The following is a 21,125-nucleotide window of genomic DNA, read 5'->3' on the forward strand; positions in this document are numbered from 1 at the left end:
CTAAGACGACAACAAACGTGGATTTTTTAAAGATTTTCGGAGATCCTTAAGACGACAACAAATGTGGTTTTTTTATAGGTTTTTGAGAGGTCCCAAAGGCGACAATAAACGTGGACTTTTTTTAGAATTTGCAGGAGATCCCTAAGATGACAATAAACGTGGATTTTTTAAAGATTTTTAGGAAGTCCCAAAGACGACTATAAACGTGGTTTTTTAAAAGATTTTTCGGAGCTCCCAAAGACGATAATAAACGTGGAATTTTTAAAGATTTTTAGGAGCTCCCAAAGACGACAATAAACATGGATTTTTAAGGAATTTTAGGAGCTCCTAAAGACGACAATAAACATGGATTTTTTAAAGATTTTTAGGAGCTCCCAACTACGACAATAAACGTGGATTTTTTAAAGATTTTTAGGAGCTCCCAACTACGACAATAAACGTGGATTTTTTAAAGATTTTTAGGAGCTCCCAACTACGACAATAAACGTGGATTTTTTAAAGATTTTTAGGAGCTCCCAACTACGACAATAAACGTGGATTTTTTAAAGATTTTTAGGAGCTCCCAACTACGACAATAAACGTGGATTTTTTAAAGATTTTTAGGAGCTCCCAACTACGACAATAATCGTGGATTTTTTAAGATTTTTAGGAGCTCCCAACTACGACAATAAACGTGGATTTTTTAAAGATTTTTAGGAGCTCCCAACTACGACAAATACCGTGGATTTTTTTAAAGATTTTTAGGAGCTTCCAACTACGACAATAAACGTGGATTTTTAAAGATTTTTAGGAGCTCCCAACTACGACAATAAACGTGGATTTTTTAAAGATTTTTAGGAGCTCCCAACTACGACAATAAACGTGGATTTTTTAAAGATTTTTAGGAGCTCCCAACTGCGACAAATACCGTGGATTTTTTAAAGATTTTTAGGAGCTCCCAACTGCGACAATAAACGTGGATTTTTTAAAGATTTTTAGGAGCTCCCAACTACGACAATAAACGTGGATTTTTTAAAGATTTTTAGGAGCTTCCAACTACGACAATAAACGTGGATTTTTTAAAGATTTTTAGGAGCTCCCAACTACGACAATAAACGTGGATTTTTTAAAGATTTTTAGGAGCTTCCAACTACGACAATAAACGTGGATTTTTTAAAGATTTTTAGGAGCTCCCAACTACGACAATAAACGTGGATTTTTTAAAGATTTTTAGGAGCTCCCAACTACGACAAATACCGTGGAGTTTTTGAAGATTTTTAGGAGCTTCCAACTACGACAATAAACGTGGATTTTTTAAAGATTTTTAGGAGCTCCTAAAGACGACAAAAAACGTGAATTTTTAAAGATTTTTAGGAGCTCCCAAAGACGACAATAAACGTGGATTTTTTAAAGATTTTTAGGAGCTACCAAAGACGAGAATAAACGTGGATTTTTTAAAGATTTTTAGGAGCTCCCAAAGACGAGAATAAACGTGGATTTTTTTAAGATTTTTAGGAGCTCCCTAAGACAACAACTAACATGGATTTTATAAAGACTTTTAGGAGATCCCTAAGACGACAACAAACGCGGATTTTTTTAAAGATTTTTAGGAGCTCCCAAAGACGAGAATAAACGTTGATTTGTAAAGATTTTTCGTCCTTAGTCCTTTCGTTAAGTTGTTGGTGTTCTGTTGTCCTGTGTAACTATTTATTCCTGCATGCAGATGCTCTTATTTGTTACATTGTTGCAAAGTATTGGCAGGAAAATGTTGTTGTTTTTTTCGTAATAAAAGGAGGAAACAAACTGTGGGTATTGTAATGTGCAGCAGCACACTTTCCTCGAATTGCAACAAAATAACATCGGTATAACCCAGTAAAGCAGAGTTTTGTGGTCTTGTCAAAAGAAACACCGGAATGAGGGAGAAGTTGGAATGTTATTGTTATTATTTTGTGGATTTGTTTGTTATAGAATGCACTGCTCATACCTTTACTTCTATGTAATTTTTGCTTTACTATTCCTGCTGCATTTGGAGGGAGCATTTTCTCCATTTCACATTTTGTTTTTGATATGCATTAACACTACTTGACGTTAGTGTGTCGAGTATTTCCGCAAGAAAATGATGTTCCTTTGTGGTGGGAAAGAAGTATAAAAAATGCAATAGCAACAAATTTCTGCATGTTTAGTTAAGTTCACAATGCTCCAACTTAGAAGTGGAACAAATCTCTGAACAAACATTCTCACTTTGTCAACTTCGTAGAAAGAAGCATCATAAGCGCGATGATGTTCGCCTAGAGCAATAAAAAGTTTTCTTTTTTTCTTTTGTGGAAAAACCGCTGACATTTAAATGATGGATTATATCATCTAAAGGTTATGCGGAATGTTTGTGGAAATTTCCTTTTTGAATTATTGTTTCTTTAGCTGTTGGGCTTTCTTCAAAGAGAGTTTTGTGTTTTTTTTCCGTTTCCTCATACAAACATATCCTAAGGAAAAATAAATGTCAAAAGCAGTTTTTTTTTGCTTAATTTTCTTAGAATTTGCATTTAGGCTAGGGGTTATGATGTCGGTTTAATTAAAATGCCTGCCAAGTGTGAAGTCTGGAAATAATAAGAAATTAAAATTTTAATAAACTAACATCAGTGTGGGTTTCTTTTTTTCCCAGGATATCGGATGGAACGCTAAGCTCTGAATTTTAAGGGAAATTTATGTTTTAAAGATTATTATTATGTTCCAAACTTGGATACGTTAAAGATCTTTAAAATAATCCAAAGAGGACAATAAATGCGAACTTTTCAAAGATTCTTAGGAGAGCACAAAACGGAGATCTCAAAGACGAAAATAGATTTTTTTTAAAGATGTTTAGGAGATCCCTCAGACGACGAATGAAGTGGATTTTTTATAAGATTTTTACGTGGTCCCAAATACTACAAAAGACGTGCATATTTTAATTTTTTTTTTTTAGAAATTCCTAAAGTCGACAATAGACCTGGATTTTTAAAAAGACGAGAATAAACGTCTTTGGGGGGACACAAACGTGAATTTTTTAATAATCTTTGTAACATTTTTATACCCTACACCACTATGTGGGGAGGGTATTATAAGTTGGTTTTGGCCAAAAAGTTTGTAACGCATCGAAATAATGGTCGTAGACCCATACTTGTATATACCAAAATGAATGTCTCGACGAGCTGAGTCGATCTGGCTATGTGTGTCCGTCCGTCAGTCCGTCCGTCCGTCTGTCCGTCTGTCCATCTAAACCTTGTAATCACGCTACAGCTCGCAATTTTGATCGGATTGTCACGAAATTTTGGATGTTGATGGGGGTCCCGGAGGGGAAGAAGCCTATTGATTTTGGTGATGGTCGGATAATATTTAGGGGTCGGAAAGGGCAAAAAACTTAGGTGGATAAAAAGACAACGTTTTTTTCCAAAGCGAATATCTCAGCTTCTATATGGGGTATACCAAAAGCAAAACCTGACAATGAAAGCAGAAAATATCACCTTTCTAATGATGTAAAGTAGGTGCTCGTAGGTGATCAAACAACGAAGATATCACAATAGTAGCAAATAAAACCCCAATTTTCATTTTTGCGATTTTAATTATATTGACAAATATCACAGCTTTGGTTGAAAATTTTTCAAAAGCAAAGCATGACTATAAAAGTAAAAGATCCCGTCTTTACAATGATGCAAACTAGGTCGGCATAGGTAACCAAATAACGGAGATATCGCAATAGTCGGTAATACATCCCATTTTTCTATTTTTTTGGAAATCACGCTACAGGTCGCAATTTTGATCGGATCGTCACCAAAATTTGAGGGTTAATGGGAGTCTCACAGATGAAGAAGCCTGTTGATTTTGGTGATAGTCGGATAATATTCAGGGGTCGGAATGGGCAAACACTTATTTGGAGAAAAGTCAACATTTTATTTCAAAGTCAATATCTCTGTTTCTTTAAGAAATATATCAAAACCAAAACCTGGCAAGGAAAGTAGAAAATATCACCTTTCCAGCGATGTAAATTAGGTTGTCGTAGGTGGTTAAATAGCAGAGATATGGCAATAGTCGATAATGCATCCCATTTTCCGATTATTTTGTAGTCACGCCACAGGTTGCAATTTTGATCGGATCATCACGAAATTTTAGGGGTTAATGGAGGTCCCACAGAGGAAGAAGCCTACTGATTTTAATGATGGTCGGATAATATTTAGGGGTCGGAATGAGCTAAAACTTATTTGGAGAAAAGGTCTACCTTTATTTGAAAGTCAATATCTCTGTTTCTTTAAGAAATATATCAAAAGCAAAACCTGGCTAGAAAAGTAGAAAATATCACCTTTACAACGATGTAAATTAGGTTGTCGTAGGTGGTCAAACAACAGAGATATGGCAATAGTCGGTAATGCATCCCATTTTCCGATTTGTTTGTAATCACGCTACAGGTCGCAATTTTGATCGGATCTTCACGAATTTTTTGGGAGTTGATGCGGGTCCCACAGAGGAAGAAGCCTATTGATTTTGGTGATAGTCGGATAATATTTAGGGGTCGGAATGGGGAAAAACTCATTTGGAGACAAATTCAAAGTTTTATTCCTTGTGAATATATTGGCTTCTAGTAGGGGTATTCCAACGGCAAAACCTGTCAATGGAAGAAGAAAATATTACCTTTACATTGGTGTAAAGCAGGTTGGCGAAGGTGGTCAAACAAGGGAGATGCCACAATAGTCGGTAATGCATCCAATTCTTCCATTTTTTGCAATCAAGGTACAGGTCATAATTTTGATCGGATGGTAACGAAAGTCTGGTTGCTTATGGGGGTCCCAGAGAGAAAGAGGCATATTATTGTTGGTGGTAGTCGGATTATATTCCCTAAAAGAAATGTTTACCAGTGAAAAGCTTATGCACAGGGGTAGTGGTGTAGGGTATCACATGGTCGGCCCCGTCCCGACTATAGCCTTTGCTCACTTGTTTTTATATGATGATTTTTTTTAAATATTTTTGGGAATATCCAAATGCAAATTATTTTCTTGACATCCCAAACGTGTTCCTTAAATGATTTTACGGAGGATTTTTTAATGATTTTTGGAGGACCCAAACGTGATTTTTTATGTTATTTTCGGAGGACCCACATGCTTTTTTAATTATTTTTGGGAGCACCCAAATGTGGAGATTTTAATGATTTTTGTGAAAACCCAGACGTGGATTTTTAATGATTCGTGGAAAAGCTCAAACTTTGATTATACCCTCAGACTTTAGTCTAAGGAGGGTATATACACTTTGATACGATGAAAATGTGCCTCATCGAAATAATGGTTTTAGACCCCAAGTATGTTTGGACGAAATGTGTTTCAGACAATTTTGAGTCGATCTAGCCATGTCCGTCCGTCTGTCTGTCTGTCCTGCTGGCTGGAGCGCACGATAACTCTCGAACGGATGAACCGATTCGGTTCAAATTTTGGCTTTCGTAATATTTTGCCCAAACTTAGTTTAAGTTCGAAGATGGCCTACATCGGTCCACTCCTTCCGGTACCTCCCCCACAAAAGTTCGAAAATGTTCGGAAAGTTTGTGCGCACGATAACTCTTGAAGGGAATGGCCGATTTGGTCCATACTTTGTACAGCGTAAACTTTCTACCAAAGTAATATGAGGTTCCAATAGGGTCTCAATAGGTCCACTCCTTCGGGTACCTCTCACACAAATTTTGGGATAAGTTCAGTTTAGGGCCTGCTCTCGAATCGCTTTAATTTTTGTTTTAGCAACTTGTATTCACTGCCCCCTATCCGACGGTACAAGTTTCATCAGGGGCAAGTCCACACTTCCTGAGAAAATAGCTCCAAAGTTGCAAAATAACCCTATGATACCGTGTGAGGTGGTTGGAGCGCAAGAAAACTCTCGAACGGACCTGCCGATTGGGTCCAAAATTTGGCCTTAGTAATATTTTGTTTAAACATAGTTTAAGCTCGATCCACTCCTTCCCCCACAATGTTTCAGACAATTTTGAGTCGATCTAGCCATGTCCGTCCGTCTGTCTGTCTGTCCTGCTGGCTGGAGCGCACGATAACTCTCGAACGGATGAACCGATTCGGTTCAAATTTTGGCTTTCGTAATATTTTGCCCAAACTTAGTTTAAGTTCGAAGATGGCCTACATCGGTCCACTCCTTCCGGTACCTCCCCCACAAAAGTTCGAAAATGTTCGGAAAGTTTGTGCGCACGATAACTCTTGAAGGGAATGGCCGATTTGGTCCATACTTTGTACAGCGTAAACTTTCTACCAAAGTAATATGAGGTTCCAATAGGGTCTCAATAGGTCCACTCCTTCGGGTACCTCTCACACAAATTTTGGGATAAGTTCAGTTTAGGGCCTGCTCTCGAATCGCTTTAATTTTTGTTTTAGCAACTTGTATTCACTGCCCCCTATCCGACGGTACAAGTTTCATCAGGGGCAAGTCCACACTTCCTGAGAAAATAGCTCCAAAGTTGCAAAATAACCCTATGATACCGTGTGAGGTGGTTGGAGCGCAAGAAAACTCTCGAACGGACCTGCCGATTGGGTCCAAAATTTGGCCTTAGTAATATTTTGTTTAAACATAGTTTAAGCTCGATCCACTCCTTCCCCCACAAAAGTTCAAAAATGTTCGGAAAAATCGTTCGTACGATAACTCTTGAAAGGAGTGGTCGAATTGGTCCATACGTTACACATCTAGCAGATATAGATCAGGTTCAAATATGGACTATATTTGTCCACTCCATCTGGTACCTCCTCACAAAATTTCGGATAAGTTCACTTTAAGACCTGCAATCGAATCACGTTGATTTTTGTTGAAGCAACTTGCATTCGCTGCCTCAATTACAATGGTAAATTTTTTTCAGGGGCAAGTCCGTACTTCTTGAGCAAACAGCCTGAAGGGTGTAAAAACCCCCTATGGTACCATATGTAGTGGCTGAAGATCCACTTCCATAATGGTCAATGTCGATCCATCCCTTTAAGTATCTCCTCCGCAAAACTTTTGATTTTTAATCCTAATCAACATTTTTGTCGGTTCATACATCCAAAATTTTTAAAATTTTTGGGGAAAAAATGTTTCAGCCTGTATATAGGCTGAGGGTATATCTCTGTCAGCAAAGCTGACTGATACTTTTTTACTTGTTTTTTAATGATTTTTGGGAAAACGATAACGTTGGTTTTTAATGATTTGTGGAAAACCCAAAACGTGGGTTTTTAAATGATTTTTGAGAGGATTTTTAATGGTTTTTGGGAAGCCCCACACGTAGGTCTTTTTGCCAGTATTTTGTAATGATTTTTGGGAGGACCAAATCCTGGAGTTTTTTGAAGCTCCCAATCGTGGATTTTTTGAAAGGTTTTTAGAAGCTTCCAATCGTGGATTTTTTAAAAGATTTTTAGAAGCTCCCAAAAAATAGAAGCTTCGTAACGTGCCTTGTTTTACTGGAAGTTTCCAATGGACCATTATCTTATAAGGACTAGGGTTATGTCTTTTTTTTACAAAATCGTATCTTAATTATAAATTGATTCGATAAAAAAGCCTTCCGCACAAAAATCTTTTAAAGTTTTTATTTTTAGAACTTTAGAGAATTTTTTGAAATCACTGTAAGCAGATATTTAACTGAAAACAAGCTCACTAATTTTATCGTCGTATTATTACATATATAACATTTTATATAATATATAAAATTATTTCATATATCATAAAAATTAAAAGTGGTTTGTGCGGGACCTTTTTCAACATTTAAATGGAATAAAAGTTATTTTAGTCATTGATAGGCAAAAATTGTTTTAGATTTTTTTCATTTCATAGTATTAAAAAAATCAAAGTAGTTTGTGCGGAACCTTCTTTTATAATAAAATGGAATGAATGTTATTTTAGGCTTTAGTAGGTAAAAGTTCATTCATTCTCACTACAGGAAATCATTTTTGGGAAAAAATGACAAAAAGTCATAATCCAAATAAGGACAGCACTCAGGCCAATCAAAATTGTAAATGGAAATCTATTGGCCACTGGATATTTTTTAAGGCTTAAAAACACATCTAATATTTTCTTTTATTAAATTAAAATTCTTTTGTTTTGTATTTTCTTTATTTATGCTAAAATAAAAATAACTGCAATTAAAAGCCATTCCTAAGCAAATGCAAAGTATGCGTATAAGTATTCCTTGGAATATAAATTATACGCCATAATACTCGTCCACAAAAACTATTTTACAAATTCATACCAATGAAGTTCTTAAAATTATTTGCATTACAGAGAAATTATAACCCTCTGCAAATAGCAACAAATTAAACTAGACTAACTTTTCTAGCGTTAAATATAGTTTCCGAAGTGTCTTACTTTATCTAGGTTGTTAATGCAAATTGTTTTAATATTGCGTAAAAATGTAAATTTATTGCTAAATAAGTGAATTTATTACACCAACAGAAACTTTAGAAACTTTTGACTCTTTCAAAAAACAAGAAAGAAGTAAAAAACGCATTTCTTCTTTTGATTGATGGTTACCAACCAACCAACTTTGTCTTGTTTTAGGTCTTCCAATAAAACTGACATTTTTATTACTTCCTTCCACAATTGTCCATCCACACAGGGTCATTTGTTTATAGGTCTTTGTTTGTGTATTTTCCTTTAGTTTCATAATTTCTTTAACTAATTCATAGCTGCTCTATGTTGAGTGTGAGTTTGAGATTTTGTTATTGGCGAGCCACTGTAAATTAAAATTGTTATATTATGTAAATGTTAGTTTGTATTTTTGTCAAGTTTGCAAAATTATCCAATGGTAAAAATACCTTGCAGTCTACAAAAAAAAAACAAGAAAGGAAACACAAATCGTATCCTTGATACCAAAAATATGAATTACCTCATTTGACTGGGGGCCACAAATAAATAACAAGAAAACCGAAATACAAAAAGCGTCAATTTTTGGTGGCGAATGACAAATATATAATCGACGTTGTGTTTGGCATTCATACAGCTATGGGGTGCATGACTGTTCGAAAACAAGGGAAATTTGCAAGAACCTACAATGGCAAATAAATGAAAATGAGGTAGTTATAAAGAAAGAAATCAAATGACTAAGGGATATATGTAGGATGGGCCACAGAAACTAATATCAGTATAAGGGCAATGAAGAGGTTAAATATATATTAAGTGACATAAGACATCTGTAAGTAGGCATATTGACCATACTTAGGATGCATACCTAATGTCCTTGAGGAGCCAACTATGTTACAGAATCTTCAGTTTCAAAATCCTTAAACATCCCGTCTTGCTCGCAAAGCATTTGAATTCACCTATAATGATATTTTAATCCACAACTAAACCCCTCAGACTAAACTTCATTTTCGTCTTGGAAGTTCCTTTTATGGGAAATACCCCCATTCCCCAAAGATACCTAAAGTGGTTATTTTTATAAGATGCATTTGGAAGTGAAAAAACAACAACAACAAACAGCAGTTGAATATTAAATGCTCTAACATAGCTTTAGAAACTTTACCTGGCATTCTTAGCTCCTCCACAACCTAAATGAAAACAAAGTATTCCAAGCCCTAAAATATTGTTGTAGTGGCATTTGTCTAAAGTGGCCCCACTAGTCAACGCAACACTGCCACTTCCAAAGAAGGAATATTTAAACAAAAAACCAAAGAGAATGAATGGAAAATAACCACTCTACCGCTTTTCTTTTTTAAAAGAAAACAAAGAATGAATATCCGTTTGCTTGACTTCGTCGTCATTTGCCTTTGTTTGCTGTTATCCTAGGAATGATTGCTGTTGGGTGGGACAACGATAACAATTTTCAAGCAATTGAACAGAAATGCATTGGCTGCAATTTTAAGTGGAACTTGAGGCCAATATTCTGTGGGAGAGGGGGTTTTTATAGACGATATGAAGGGGGTATCTATGAATGAGCAGAAACGATTTTTTATAAACGAGCTGAAGAGAGCCTTTATATACGAATTTAAGGGAGTCTTAATAGATGGAGCTAAAGGGAAACTTTATAGACGATCAGAACGACTCAATATAGACGACCAGAAGGAGTGTTAATAGATTACCAGGAGGGAACCTTTATAGATGAGCTGAAAACGGTCTTTATAGACGAGCTGACGGGAGTCTTTATAGACGAGCTGAAGGGAGTCTTTATTGGCGAGCTGAAGGGAGTCTTTATAGACGAGCTGAAGGGAGTCTTTATAGACGAGCTGAAGGGAGTCTTCATAGACGAGCTGAAGGGAGTCTTTATAGACGAGCTGAAGGGAGTCTTTATAGACGAGCTGAAGGGAGTTTTTATATTCGAGTTGAAGGGAGTCTTTATAGACGAGCTGAAGGGAGTCTTTATAGACGAACTCAAGGGAGTCTTTATAAACGAACTCAAGGGAGTCTTTCTAGACGAGCTAGAGGGAGTATTTATAGACGAACTCAAGGGAGTCTTTCTAGGCGAGCTGAAGGGAGTCTTTCTAGACGAGCTGAAGGGAGTTTTTACAGACGAGCTGAAAGGAGTCTTTATATACCAACTTAAGGGAGTCTTTATAGACGAGCTGAAGGGAGTCTCTATAGACGAGTTGAAGGGAGTCTTTATAGATGAGTTGAATGGAGTCTTTATAGACAAACTTAAGGGAGTCTTTATAGACGAACTGAAGGGGGTCTTTATAGACAAACTTAAGGGAGTCTTTATAGACGAGCTTAAGGGAGTCTTTATAGACGAGCTTAAGGGAGTCTTTATAGACGAGCTTAAGGGAGTCTTTATAGACGAGCTTAAGGGAGTCTTTATAGACGAACTGAAGGGAGTCTTCATAGACGAACTGAATGGAGTCTTTATAGACGAGCTGAAGGGAGTCTTTATAGACGAGCTGAAAGGAGTCTTTATAGACGAGCTGAAGGGAGTCTTTATAGACGAGTTGAAGGGAGTCTTTATAGACGAGCTGAAGGGAGTCTTCATAGACGAGCTGAAGGGAGTCTTTATACACGAGCTAAAGGGAGTCTTTATAGACGAGCTGAAGGGAGTCTTTAAAGACGAGCCAAAGTGAGTTTTTATAGACGAGCTGAAGGGAGTTTTTATAGACGAGCTGAACGGAATCTTTATAGACGAGCTGAAGGGTGTCTTTATAAACGAGCTGAATGGAGTCTTTATAGACAAGCTAAAGGGTGTTTACATAGACGAGCTGAAGGGAGTTTTTATAGACGAGCTGAAGGGAGTCTTCATAGACGAGCTGAAGGGAGTCTTTATACACGAGCTGAAGGGAGTCTTTATAGACGAGCTGAAGGGAGTCTTTATAGACGAGCTGAAAGGAGTCTTTATAGACGAGCTGAAGGGAGTCTTTATAGACGAGTTGAAGGGAGTCTTTATAGACGAGCTGAAGGGAGTCTTCATAGACGAGCTGAAGGGAGTCTTTATAGACGAACTGAAGGGAGTCTTTATAGACGAGCTGAAGGGAGTCTTTATAGACGAGCTAAAGGTTGTTTTCATAGACGAGCTGAAGGGAGCTGAAGGGAGTCTTTATAGACGAGCTGAAGTGAGTCTATATAGACGAACTGAAGGGAGTCTTTATGGACGAGCTGAAGGGAGTCTTTATGGACGACCTGAAGGGAGTCTTTATAGACGAGCTAAAGGGAGTCTTTATAAACGAGCTGAAGGGAGTCTTTAAAGACGAGCCAAAGTGAGTTTTTATAGACGAGCTGAAGGGAGTTTTTATAGACGAGCTGAACGGAATCTTTATAGACGAGCTGAAGGGAGTCTTTATAAACGAGCTGAATGGAGTCTTTATAGACAAGCTAAAGGGTGTTTACATAGACGAGCTGAAGGGAGTTTTTATAGATGAGCTGAAGGGAATCTTTATTGACGAACTGAAAGCGTTTTTGTTAGACGAAATGATGGAGATTGTGAAGTCAGATTTTATAGACGAGCTTTATAGACGAGTTGAAGGGGGTTTTATAGACGAGATGATGGAGATTGTGAAGTCAGACTTTATAGACGAGCTGAAGGGAGTCTTTATAAAGCAGATGAAGGTTTTTTTTTAGACGAGATGATGGAGATTTTGAATTCTTACTTTGTAGACGAGCTGAAGGGAGTCTTTGTAGTCGAGCTGAAGAGAGTCTTTATAGACAAGCTGAAGGGTGTTTTCATAGACGTGCTGAAGGGAGTCTTTATAGACGAGCTGAAGGGTTTTTTTTTTTAGAAAAGATGATGGAGATTGTGAAGTCAGACTTTATAGACGAGCTGAAGGGAGTCTTTATAGACAAGCTGAAGGGAGTCTTTATAGACGAGCTGAAGGGAGTCTTTATAGACGAGCTGAAGGGAGTCTTTGTAGACGAGTTGAAGGGAGTCTTTATAGAAGAGCTGAAAGGAGTCTTTGTAGACGAACTGAAGGGAGTCTTTGTAGACGAGCCGAAGGGAGTCTTTATAGGCGAGCTGAAGGATGTCTTTATAACGAGCTGAAGGGAGTCTTTATAGAGGAGATGAAGGGTTTGTTTTAGACGAGATGATGGAGATAGTGAAGTCAGACTTTATAGGCGAGCTGAAGGTAGTCTTTATAGAAGAGACGAAAGGGGTTTTTTTAGACGATATGATGGAGATTGTGAAGTCAGAGCTGAAGGGAGTCTTTATAAAGCAGATGAAGGTTTTTTTTAGACGAGATGATGGAGATTTTGAATTCATACTTTGTAGACGAGCTGAAGGGAGTCTTTGTAGTCGAGCTGAAGGGAGTCTTTATAGACTAGCTGAAGGGAGTCTTTATAGACTAGCTAAAGGGAGTCTTTTTAAAGGAGATGAAGGGTTTTTTATACAAGATGATGGAGATTGTGAAGTCAGACTTTATAGACGAGCTGAAGTGTGTCTTTATAGACGAGCTGAAGGGAGTCTTTATAGACTAGCTGAAGGGAGTCTTTATAGACTAGCTAAAGGGAGTCTTTTTAAAGGAGATGAAGGGTTTTTTATACAAGATGATGGAGATTGTGAAGTCAGACTTTATAGACGAGAAGAAGGGAGTCTTTATAAAGCAGATAAAGGGGGTTTATTTAGGCGAGAGGATGGAGATTGAGAAGTCATACGTTATAGACGAGCTGAAGGGAGTCTTTGTAGAGGAGATGAAGGAGTGTTTATGGAGGAGATGAAGGGAGTCTTTATAGAGGAGATGAAGGGGGTTTTTTAGACGAGATGATGGAGATTGTGAAGTCAGACTTTATAGATGAGCTGAAGGGAGTCTTTCTAGACCAGCTGAAGGGAGTCTTTATAGACGACCTGAAAGGAGTCTTTATAGACGACCTGAAGGGAATCTTTATAGACGACCGGAAGGGAGTCTTTATAGACGACCTGAAGGGAGTCTTTATAGACGACCTGAAGGGAGTCTTTATAGACGAGCTGAAGGGAGTCTTTATAGACGAGCTGAAGGGAGTCTTTATAGACGAGCTGAAGGGAGTCTTTATACACGAGCTGAAGGGAGTCTTTATAGACGACCTGAAGGGAGTCTTTATAGACGACCTGAAGGGAGTCTTTATAGACGAGCTGAAGGGAGTCTTTATAGACGAGCTGAAGTAAGCGGAGAGTGTCAAAGTCAGCTGGTAACCTGTCGTTTTTCTTGGTCAAGCCATCTCCCCATAACTGTCACCGTCAGTCGACCTCCGATTTCATCACCGTTGAACGCTTCACATTTATCAATCATGGGAAAGCTAATTGGCCTAGTTTCAGAAGGTTCACTAATTACCGCTTCAGAGATCTGTCCAACCCTTCTAATGTTCGGGTAACAGAAAGAACGTTCCGAGACATCACCACTACTGCAGTCGCTCGCCATATACGTGAAGATCAAAAGTCCGAAGTGAGAGCAAATTTCCCAGCGGAGGCGAGGGGATTAGCAAATTGGCGTGATGAGCCTTGTCTGGCCAACCCCGGTGACCCCAGAGTCTGGGAGTTAACATGTTGGTCGGTGAACATAAGCGGAGGAAGAGTTAAATCATCTGAATAGTTGCAACATTGGAGCCGGAATAAGTTTGTGGGTAACGGTTAATTAACTCTCGAACTCTGGAAAGAAGGAAGATAGGACCTCAATCATATTTGGCGACGTTACGCTGACTGATCTGAAGAGGTGCACAAGCTATTTTAATGGACAGTTTGTCGAGCATCCCGGGAATGACAGGGCGAAGAGAAGAGTACTACGTCGCATCAGATCTCTTCCTGCCGAGAATGAACCACCACAATTTACAGTGGATGATGTTACGAATGTCATCAGGAACGCTAAAACATCCAAAGCGTTGGACCCTAATAAAATCTCCATGGTAATGCTAAAACAATCGGAGTATCTTAATAAAGTTCTCAACATGTCGCTAGCCACCCAGACTTCGTTTCCGAAATCTGGAAAATTGCCAAGGTGGTCGCGCTACTGAGACGAGGCAAGAATGTCAGCAAAGGTGAATCATACAGACCGATTTTGCTTTTGTCGCCTGTTGCAAAGTCCCTTGTGGCTTTAATCCTCTCCAGCTTTAGAAATAGTTATCCAGTTGCCGGTCATCAGCATAGGTTCCGTAGCTGCACATCACAACAACAGCGCTGCATGCCATCTCAACAATTTTCAGTGGAGGACTCAACCAGAGCTTACCGTGTGATAGAACAGTGATAGTGGCACTTGACTTAACAAAAGCCTTTGATACTGTCAAGCACTCCACGCTTTTTAAGGACATCGAGGAGACAATCCTCCGGTCAAGTTTGTAACGTTGGATAATTAATTATATGTGTGGATGTCAGTCGTACGTGGAATTCAGGAACAAGAAGTCCAAGCCCCGTACAGTGAAACAGGGAGTTCCCCAAGATGGGGTGATACCTCCGGATCTTTTTAAACTCTAGCTCTCTTCCGCATTCCCTCCAGATCATAACGTAAGCGAATGATTGTACGATAAAAGTATCTATAACTGGTCTTACTACGTGAGCAATATGCAAATATCCGCCACTAATTGTACAGCCACTGCATGGCAGAGGTGAGCACTGAGTTGAATGTTATTGTCGATGGTAGCAGAATGCTGACCACCAACTACCCCAAGATTCTAGGGGTCACATGCAGCATGTTCACGTCGCCCGCTCTTTCCACAGCTATCTGCGACTAGCTGAGATGTAGTAACACCGTCCTTAAGTCCCTAGCCGGCAGCACTTGGGGTGCAGATAAATAAACCTTGTTGACAACATATAACGTGATAGGTCGGTCGATGGCAATGGTAGGCAATGAGGCTCCTATTTATAATTGTGTGTGTAAACATTTCTTACACACACAATTCAACTAATTGAAGAAAAAAAAAACAGCACTAACACCATGATACCCCCTAAAGTATGCAATGGAAAAATATGTTGCCTACCATTGGTCTATGGTAAGCTATCCGACGGCAGGTTGGTCCGCGAATGTAAGTGCAACGCGATGGAAAAATATTCAAACCAATCAAAATGCCGCACACAGAACTACAACAGAGTGCCTCCTCATGTCTTTAGTGGTTCATCTGCATGAGGAGACAAAGATTATTACAGTACAGCAACACAATGGCTTGCTCTCGTTGTAACACTTGCTCAAGTGTTACCGTGAGAGATATCCCAATCACCATATGGTAGATAGGATCATCCCACCCAGGCGTGTCAGGGGGGATCTTCATGATAGAGAAAAAGAGGTCCAACGTTACAAGAGAGAACCCCTAGATCAACAAGCCTATCAAGTAGCTTTAAATAGCATTCATACAGATGCAGTCGCAGATGCCATAAAAAACTATCGTGTGAATGCGGTCCTCGGAGAACATCTCCCATCTATCGCAGCTGAGTAGCGTTAGCTGCCACGACAAACAAGTTTTGGCTCAACTACACTCGGAATAGTGCAGCCGTCTAAGTTTCTATAATTTCAATAACGCCGTACAAAATACATATCTACCCAGCATACGACATTGGCCCGCAACTGCCCTGCCAAACATACTCAACTATCTCCAGTAGCTTTGTAGATATAACCCAATGTAGCAGCCACATGTCTAGAAGTGAAGACAGACCCAGAGTCAGACTAAGCATAAAAACGAACTTATATAATAAATATACTGTTACAACAAAAACATTGCCAAGCTGGTTTGTGACAAAATTTTCTTTAAACAAGTAAGTAAGCACTGTCCCATTTCGGTGTGATATTGCAGCCAAAATCGTTAAAAGACCGTAAATCGGGAGGTACACTTCTACGGGGCTGTATGAAGACGTGGATCTATACTTATAATTCTCTTCTCGAATATTCTATACAAACACAACCTCCAAAATGTCGAAAATCGGGAGGTACCGTTCAATTGGGACTCTATAAAGACGTGGACCTACCCCGACAAATTTCAGGTAGAAAATTGTATATCCCCAACGAAGACCAAATACGAAATTTCAGACATTTTTGTGGGATATTGTGGAGGTACTTTTCTATTAGGGCTATATGAAGGCGCAGACCTATACCGACAAATTTTTAGTGGCAAGTTTTATACCCCAACATTTCAGTCGTTTCGGTGTGATATTGAGGCCTCAACCTTCAAAATACCGAAAATTGGGATTTAGCTTTCTATGGGGCTATATGACTGCGTGGACCTATAGCCACAAATTTGAGGTGCAAAGTTTTGTACCCCCAACGAAGACATGCTACCAAATTTCAGCCACTTCGGTGGGATATTGAGCTACAACTTTCAAAATACCGAAAATCGGAAGGTATCGTTCTATGCGGGCTATATGAAGACGTGGACCTATACCGACAAATTTCATGGCGAAAATTGTATACCCTTAACGAATACTAAATACCAAATTTCAGCCATTTCGGTGTGATAATGAGGCTAAAACCTTCAAAAATATCGAAAATCGGGAGGAACCGTTCTATGGGGGCTATATGAAGACGTGGACATATACCGACAAATTTCAGGTGAAAAGTTTTATACCCCCACCGAAGGCTAAATACCACATTTCGGCCATATCGGTGGAATATTTACGCCACAACCTTCAAAATACCGAAAATCGGGAGGTACCGTTATATGGGTGCTGTACCATTTGCAATACCAAACAAGGGTCTATCTTAAAAATTGCGACCTTTATCTTGATTTCACGGACGGACGGACAGACAGACTTAGAATTTCATGCTGATTAAAAATATACGGATTTACAAATTTAATTATACCCTCCATTGTATGGTGGAGGGTATAAAAATCGACGTTGAGTTGTCTGCTGGTTCACGAAAAAATATTCTCAAAAGACCACTTTAAGTGGTCTTTTGCTCAATGAAAAGTATTCTTTAACAAGTAAAAAAGTATCAGTCGGCTTTGCCGACAGAGATATACCCTCGGACTGTGCGAATTAAAATACTTTTTTTTCGCGAAAAAAAACGTATTTATTTAGGGGGGTTTCAAAATTTTGGGTGTATGAACTTCCCGACAAAAATATAGACTAGGATAAAATCTCAACGCTTCGAGAGTTGCCATGCGCTTCAGCCACTACATATGGTGCCATATGGATTTTTTTTTTAATTTTCGAACTGTTTTCTCAAGAAGTATGGACTTGCCCCTGATAAAGATTTTACCGCCATAATGGAGACAGCGAAAGCAAGTTGCATCAACAAAAATCAAAGTGGTTCGAGAGCAGGTATTAAAGTGAATTTATCCGACATTTTGTGTGGGAGGTACCCGAAGGAGTGGACAAATACAGTCCATATTCGGACATGATCTATATCTGGTAGATATATTACGATGTGTAACGTATGGACCAAATCGGTCACTCCCTTCATGAGTTATAGTGCACACAATTTTTCCGAAACTTTTTGAACTTTTGTGGGGAGGTACCTGAAGGAGTGGACCGATATGGCTTATCTTTGACCTTAAACTATATTTTCACAAAATATTACGAAGGCCAAATTATAGACCGAATCGGCAGATCCTTTCGAGAGTTATCTTGAGCTTCAACAACTACACAACGTCACAGGGTTTTTTTTATAACTTTCAGGCTATTTTCTCAGGAAGTATGGACCTGCCCCTGATGAAGCTTGAACAGTCGTATGGGGGGAAGTGAATACAAGTTGCTACAACGAAAAACGAAGCGATTCAAGAACTGGTCCTAAACTGAACTTCTCCGAAATTTTGTGTGGGAGGTACCCGAAGGAGTAAACCGATTGAGTCCATATTGGAACCTCATCTAAGTCTAGTAGAAATTTCACGATGTGCAAAGTATGGACCAAATCGGTTACTCTCTTCAAGAGTAATCGGGAGCACAAATTTTCCGAACATTTTCAAACTTTTGTGGGGGAGTACCGGAAAGAGCGGACCTATATAACCTATCTTCGAACTTAAACTAAGTTTGGACGAAATATGGCGAAAGCCAAATTTTGGACCGAATCGGTTGATCCGTTCGAGAGTTATCGTGCGCTCCAGCCAGACAGACAGACGGACGGACATTACTCAATAGACTCCAAATTGTCTAAAACACATTTCGTCTAAACATACTTGGGGTCTAAAACCATTATTTCGATGAGGCACATTTTGCCCGTATGAAAGTGTATATACCCTCGTTAGCATAAATGCTGAGGGTATAAAAATCGGCGTTTAAAGGTCAGCTGATTCATGAATAATATTGTTTAAAAAATCCACGTTTAGTGGTCTGCTGGTACACGAAAAAATATTCTTTAATAAATCCACATGGAGTGGTCTGCTGGACCATTTAAAATATTCAAACAAATCTATGTTTAGTGGTTCGATACTCTTTCAAAAATATTTACCAATTCCCTTTTTTAGCACCTTACCTCTATAACTTTCTTTTAATATTGTTTTTCTTGCCTTTCTCTCTTTTCAGTTCTTGGACCAATTTTTACACCTTTTAACAACACAACAAAAACAACAATTTATACTTACAAAATTTATATCATTTACACCAACCCTTAGCTGTTAGTAGAACTTAGACTAGAAGTTTACACTGAAATCCCTAGATTAGAGCAACAACAACAAATTACAACTCTACACCAAAATTTTGGTAGCCTTGTTATCCAGAGAACACACAAACCCCCCACATTCATCACTAAGCTATTCCAAAGAAAACCCTAAGTAGTAAACTACCAAATATTAGAGCTTAGCAAGAGTCCAGGATTTAAATCAACCACAAAAGTAATTCCAAAAACACCTACCTACATTTGCAGTAAATCACAGCTACTTAACTATCTCTGTGGTTCGTTGCTCTGCTTGACTTCATCCACAACTGCAGAAACTCAACAAAGCAGTAAAAAGGGATATAAACAACTACACGTGGTGGTCATCTCAGCGACTGGACTAGACATATCCACAAAATAGCACATACACGTGCACACCTACGCAACACCTTCTTGAATTCCTCTCCAGAGTTTTTTAAGCTACAACCAGAAAAATTGGTTTCAAAATTGGTCAAATGTTATGTTGCGGTTTTTGTTGTGGCAACATGTCAAAGCGAGACTACAAAGTTGCCACAATGGATGGCATAGAGCTGGAGCCCTTGGGCGGCGAGAAAATGGATAAAGACAAGGAAAAGGATAATGAGAAGCAAACTAATGGTGTTACATTTGGTAAGTACGACAGAAACCTTTAAAATTCTCTTTCTTATTTCTATTGCCATTGACAAGAAATACCAAAATAAAACTTAACTTTCGAAGGATAGCACAACAATCATTAATTGTGTTGATGACACATTTATAATGTGCACTGATGAGCATTTATTTGAATGTGTGGGAATAGCAATTTGTAAAAGGGGTTTTTTTACGGGGGAATTACAAATAGCCTTTTTACCTCACTCCTTGGATCCACTATTGTTGTTGTTTTTGTTTTTGTGACTGCTGCAGCATTGTGTGTTCAGCTACCCTTAAATGTTTTATTCATTTCATAATTAAGTTAAGAACCCTTAAGTGGTTTTGTATACGTTCGTCATTCATACTTTTCCTTTCACCAGGAAGAATTGTGACAACGAACCAACCAACCAGACTGTCGGCCACCCACTAAAACCATGCAATCATTCATTCGTTGCAAACGTCGTTTACATCTTAACGTACTCCTCAACGTCGTCGTCATCGTCATTATAGTCATCATAATAATCCTCATGATTGTCATCGTCATTGACTTCAACTTACTGTCATTTACACACACGACAACCATATGCATGTGCTGTGTATGTTCCTCCGAACGTCGTGTTAATGTTTTAATGAAGAAATTCTAGAAAATCCTTCATGAATGGCATACCACCAAACAATAAAATACACACACTCAAATAGCACTATGCGACACGAAAATTATTAACCATATTTTGACGCCGCAGCGTTATGGGCCCCCAAAGACCTGAGGCTTTGATACCAAAAGGGATCATTTTGTCAGGCACATATCTTCTAAAGGCAAGGTTGTAGCACTCGTCCTAAATAATAATAGTTGTGAACACATAAAATCATTCATCTTCAAGGTCAAAATCGTCAAGGTAAAATTTCCATTATATTTTTTCTCGGATTATAGTCTGCAATATGAAACCGATCAAAATTGAAGCAAACAACCAACTAGAAAATGATCCTTAGATAATAAACAATATTCTAGAACATAGAAACGGTTCTTATTGGCCAAAATAGCTAATCAAATGCTATTTTTATCTTCTTTTCTCCGTTTCCGTTCAAAATTCAAGAAAACAATTAACAACAATAATGTAGCAAAGATATCAGCAAACATCTTTCTGGAACATTCGAAATGTCTATCTTATAAGTTCTAGGAAGTTGTTTATTGAAATCTAAGGTACATTTTTGTAGTTGACTGTAGACTTAATTTTTAAGCGGTTCGGTATCAGTGGACCAGAATAGGAGAAAAAAGTATAAAAATCAAATATTTGCAAAAGTTTTTGTTTTTTTCGAACTTAAGAACCGTTCATGACCTTGACGATTTTGACCTTGAAGATGAGGTCGAAGGGATTTTATGTGTTCACAATTATTATTCTTTAGGACGAGAGCTACTACTTTGCCTCCACGATTTATCCCAAATTCCAAGCGGTTTAGAAGATATGTGCCTGACAAAATTATCCCTTTTGACATCAAAGCCTCAGGTCTCTGTGGGCCCATAACCGCGAAAGTTGAAGTGATAAGGAAAAACACCGGGACACGTGTCTTCTTATTTTTGGTCTTATATCACGCTGTGGTGTCAGA

The 21,125-nt window shown here is 38.4% G+C and overlaps 1 protein-coding gene across 4 annotated transcripts in view; it reads left to right on the top strand.

Annotated features, from left to right (window-relative positions):
* The window catches only part of LOC141388877 (endoplasmic reticulum aminopeptidase 2), a 237,939-nt gene that overhangs the window by 35,393 nt on the left and 181,421 nt on the right, over positions 1-21,125 (top strand). For 3 of the 4 annotated variants that reach the window (XM_073959430.1, XM_073959434.1, XM_073959431.1), the window contains exon 3: positions 18,782-19,520. In XM_073959430.1, coding sequence (XP_073815531.1) covers positions 19,367-19,520 — 154 coding nt within the window. In that variant the 5' untranslated portion in view covers positions 18,782-19,366. The remainder of the gene's footprint in view (positions 1-18,781; positions 19,521-21,125) is intronic. The other variant, XM_073959433.1, reaches the window with a different exon arrangement.

Source organism: Musca autumnalis, unplaced genomic scaffold (assembly GCF_047663935.1).
Source record: "Musca autumnalis isolate F117 unplaced genomic scaffold, ASM4766393v1 scaffold_1, whole genome shotgun sequence".
NCBI lineage: Eukaryota > Metazoa > Arthropoda > Insecta > Diptera > Muscidae > Musca > Musca autumnalis.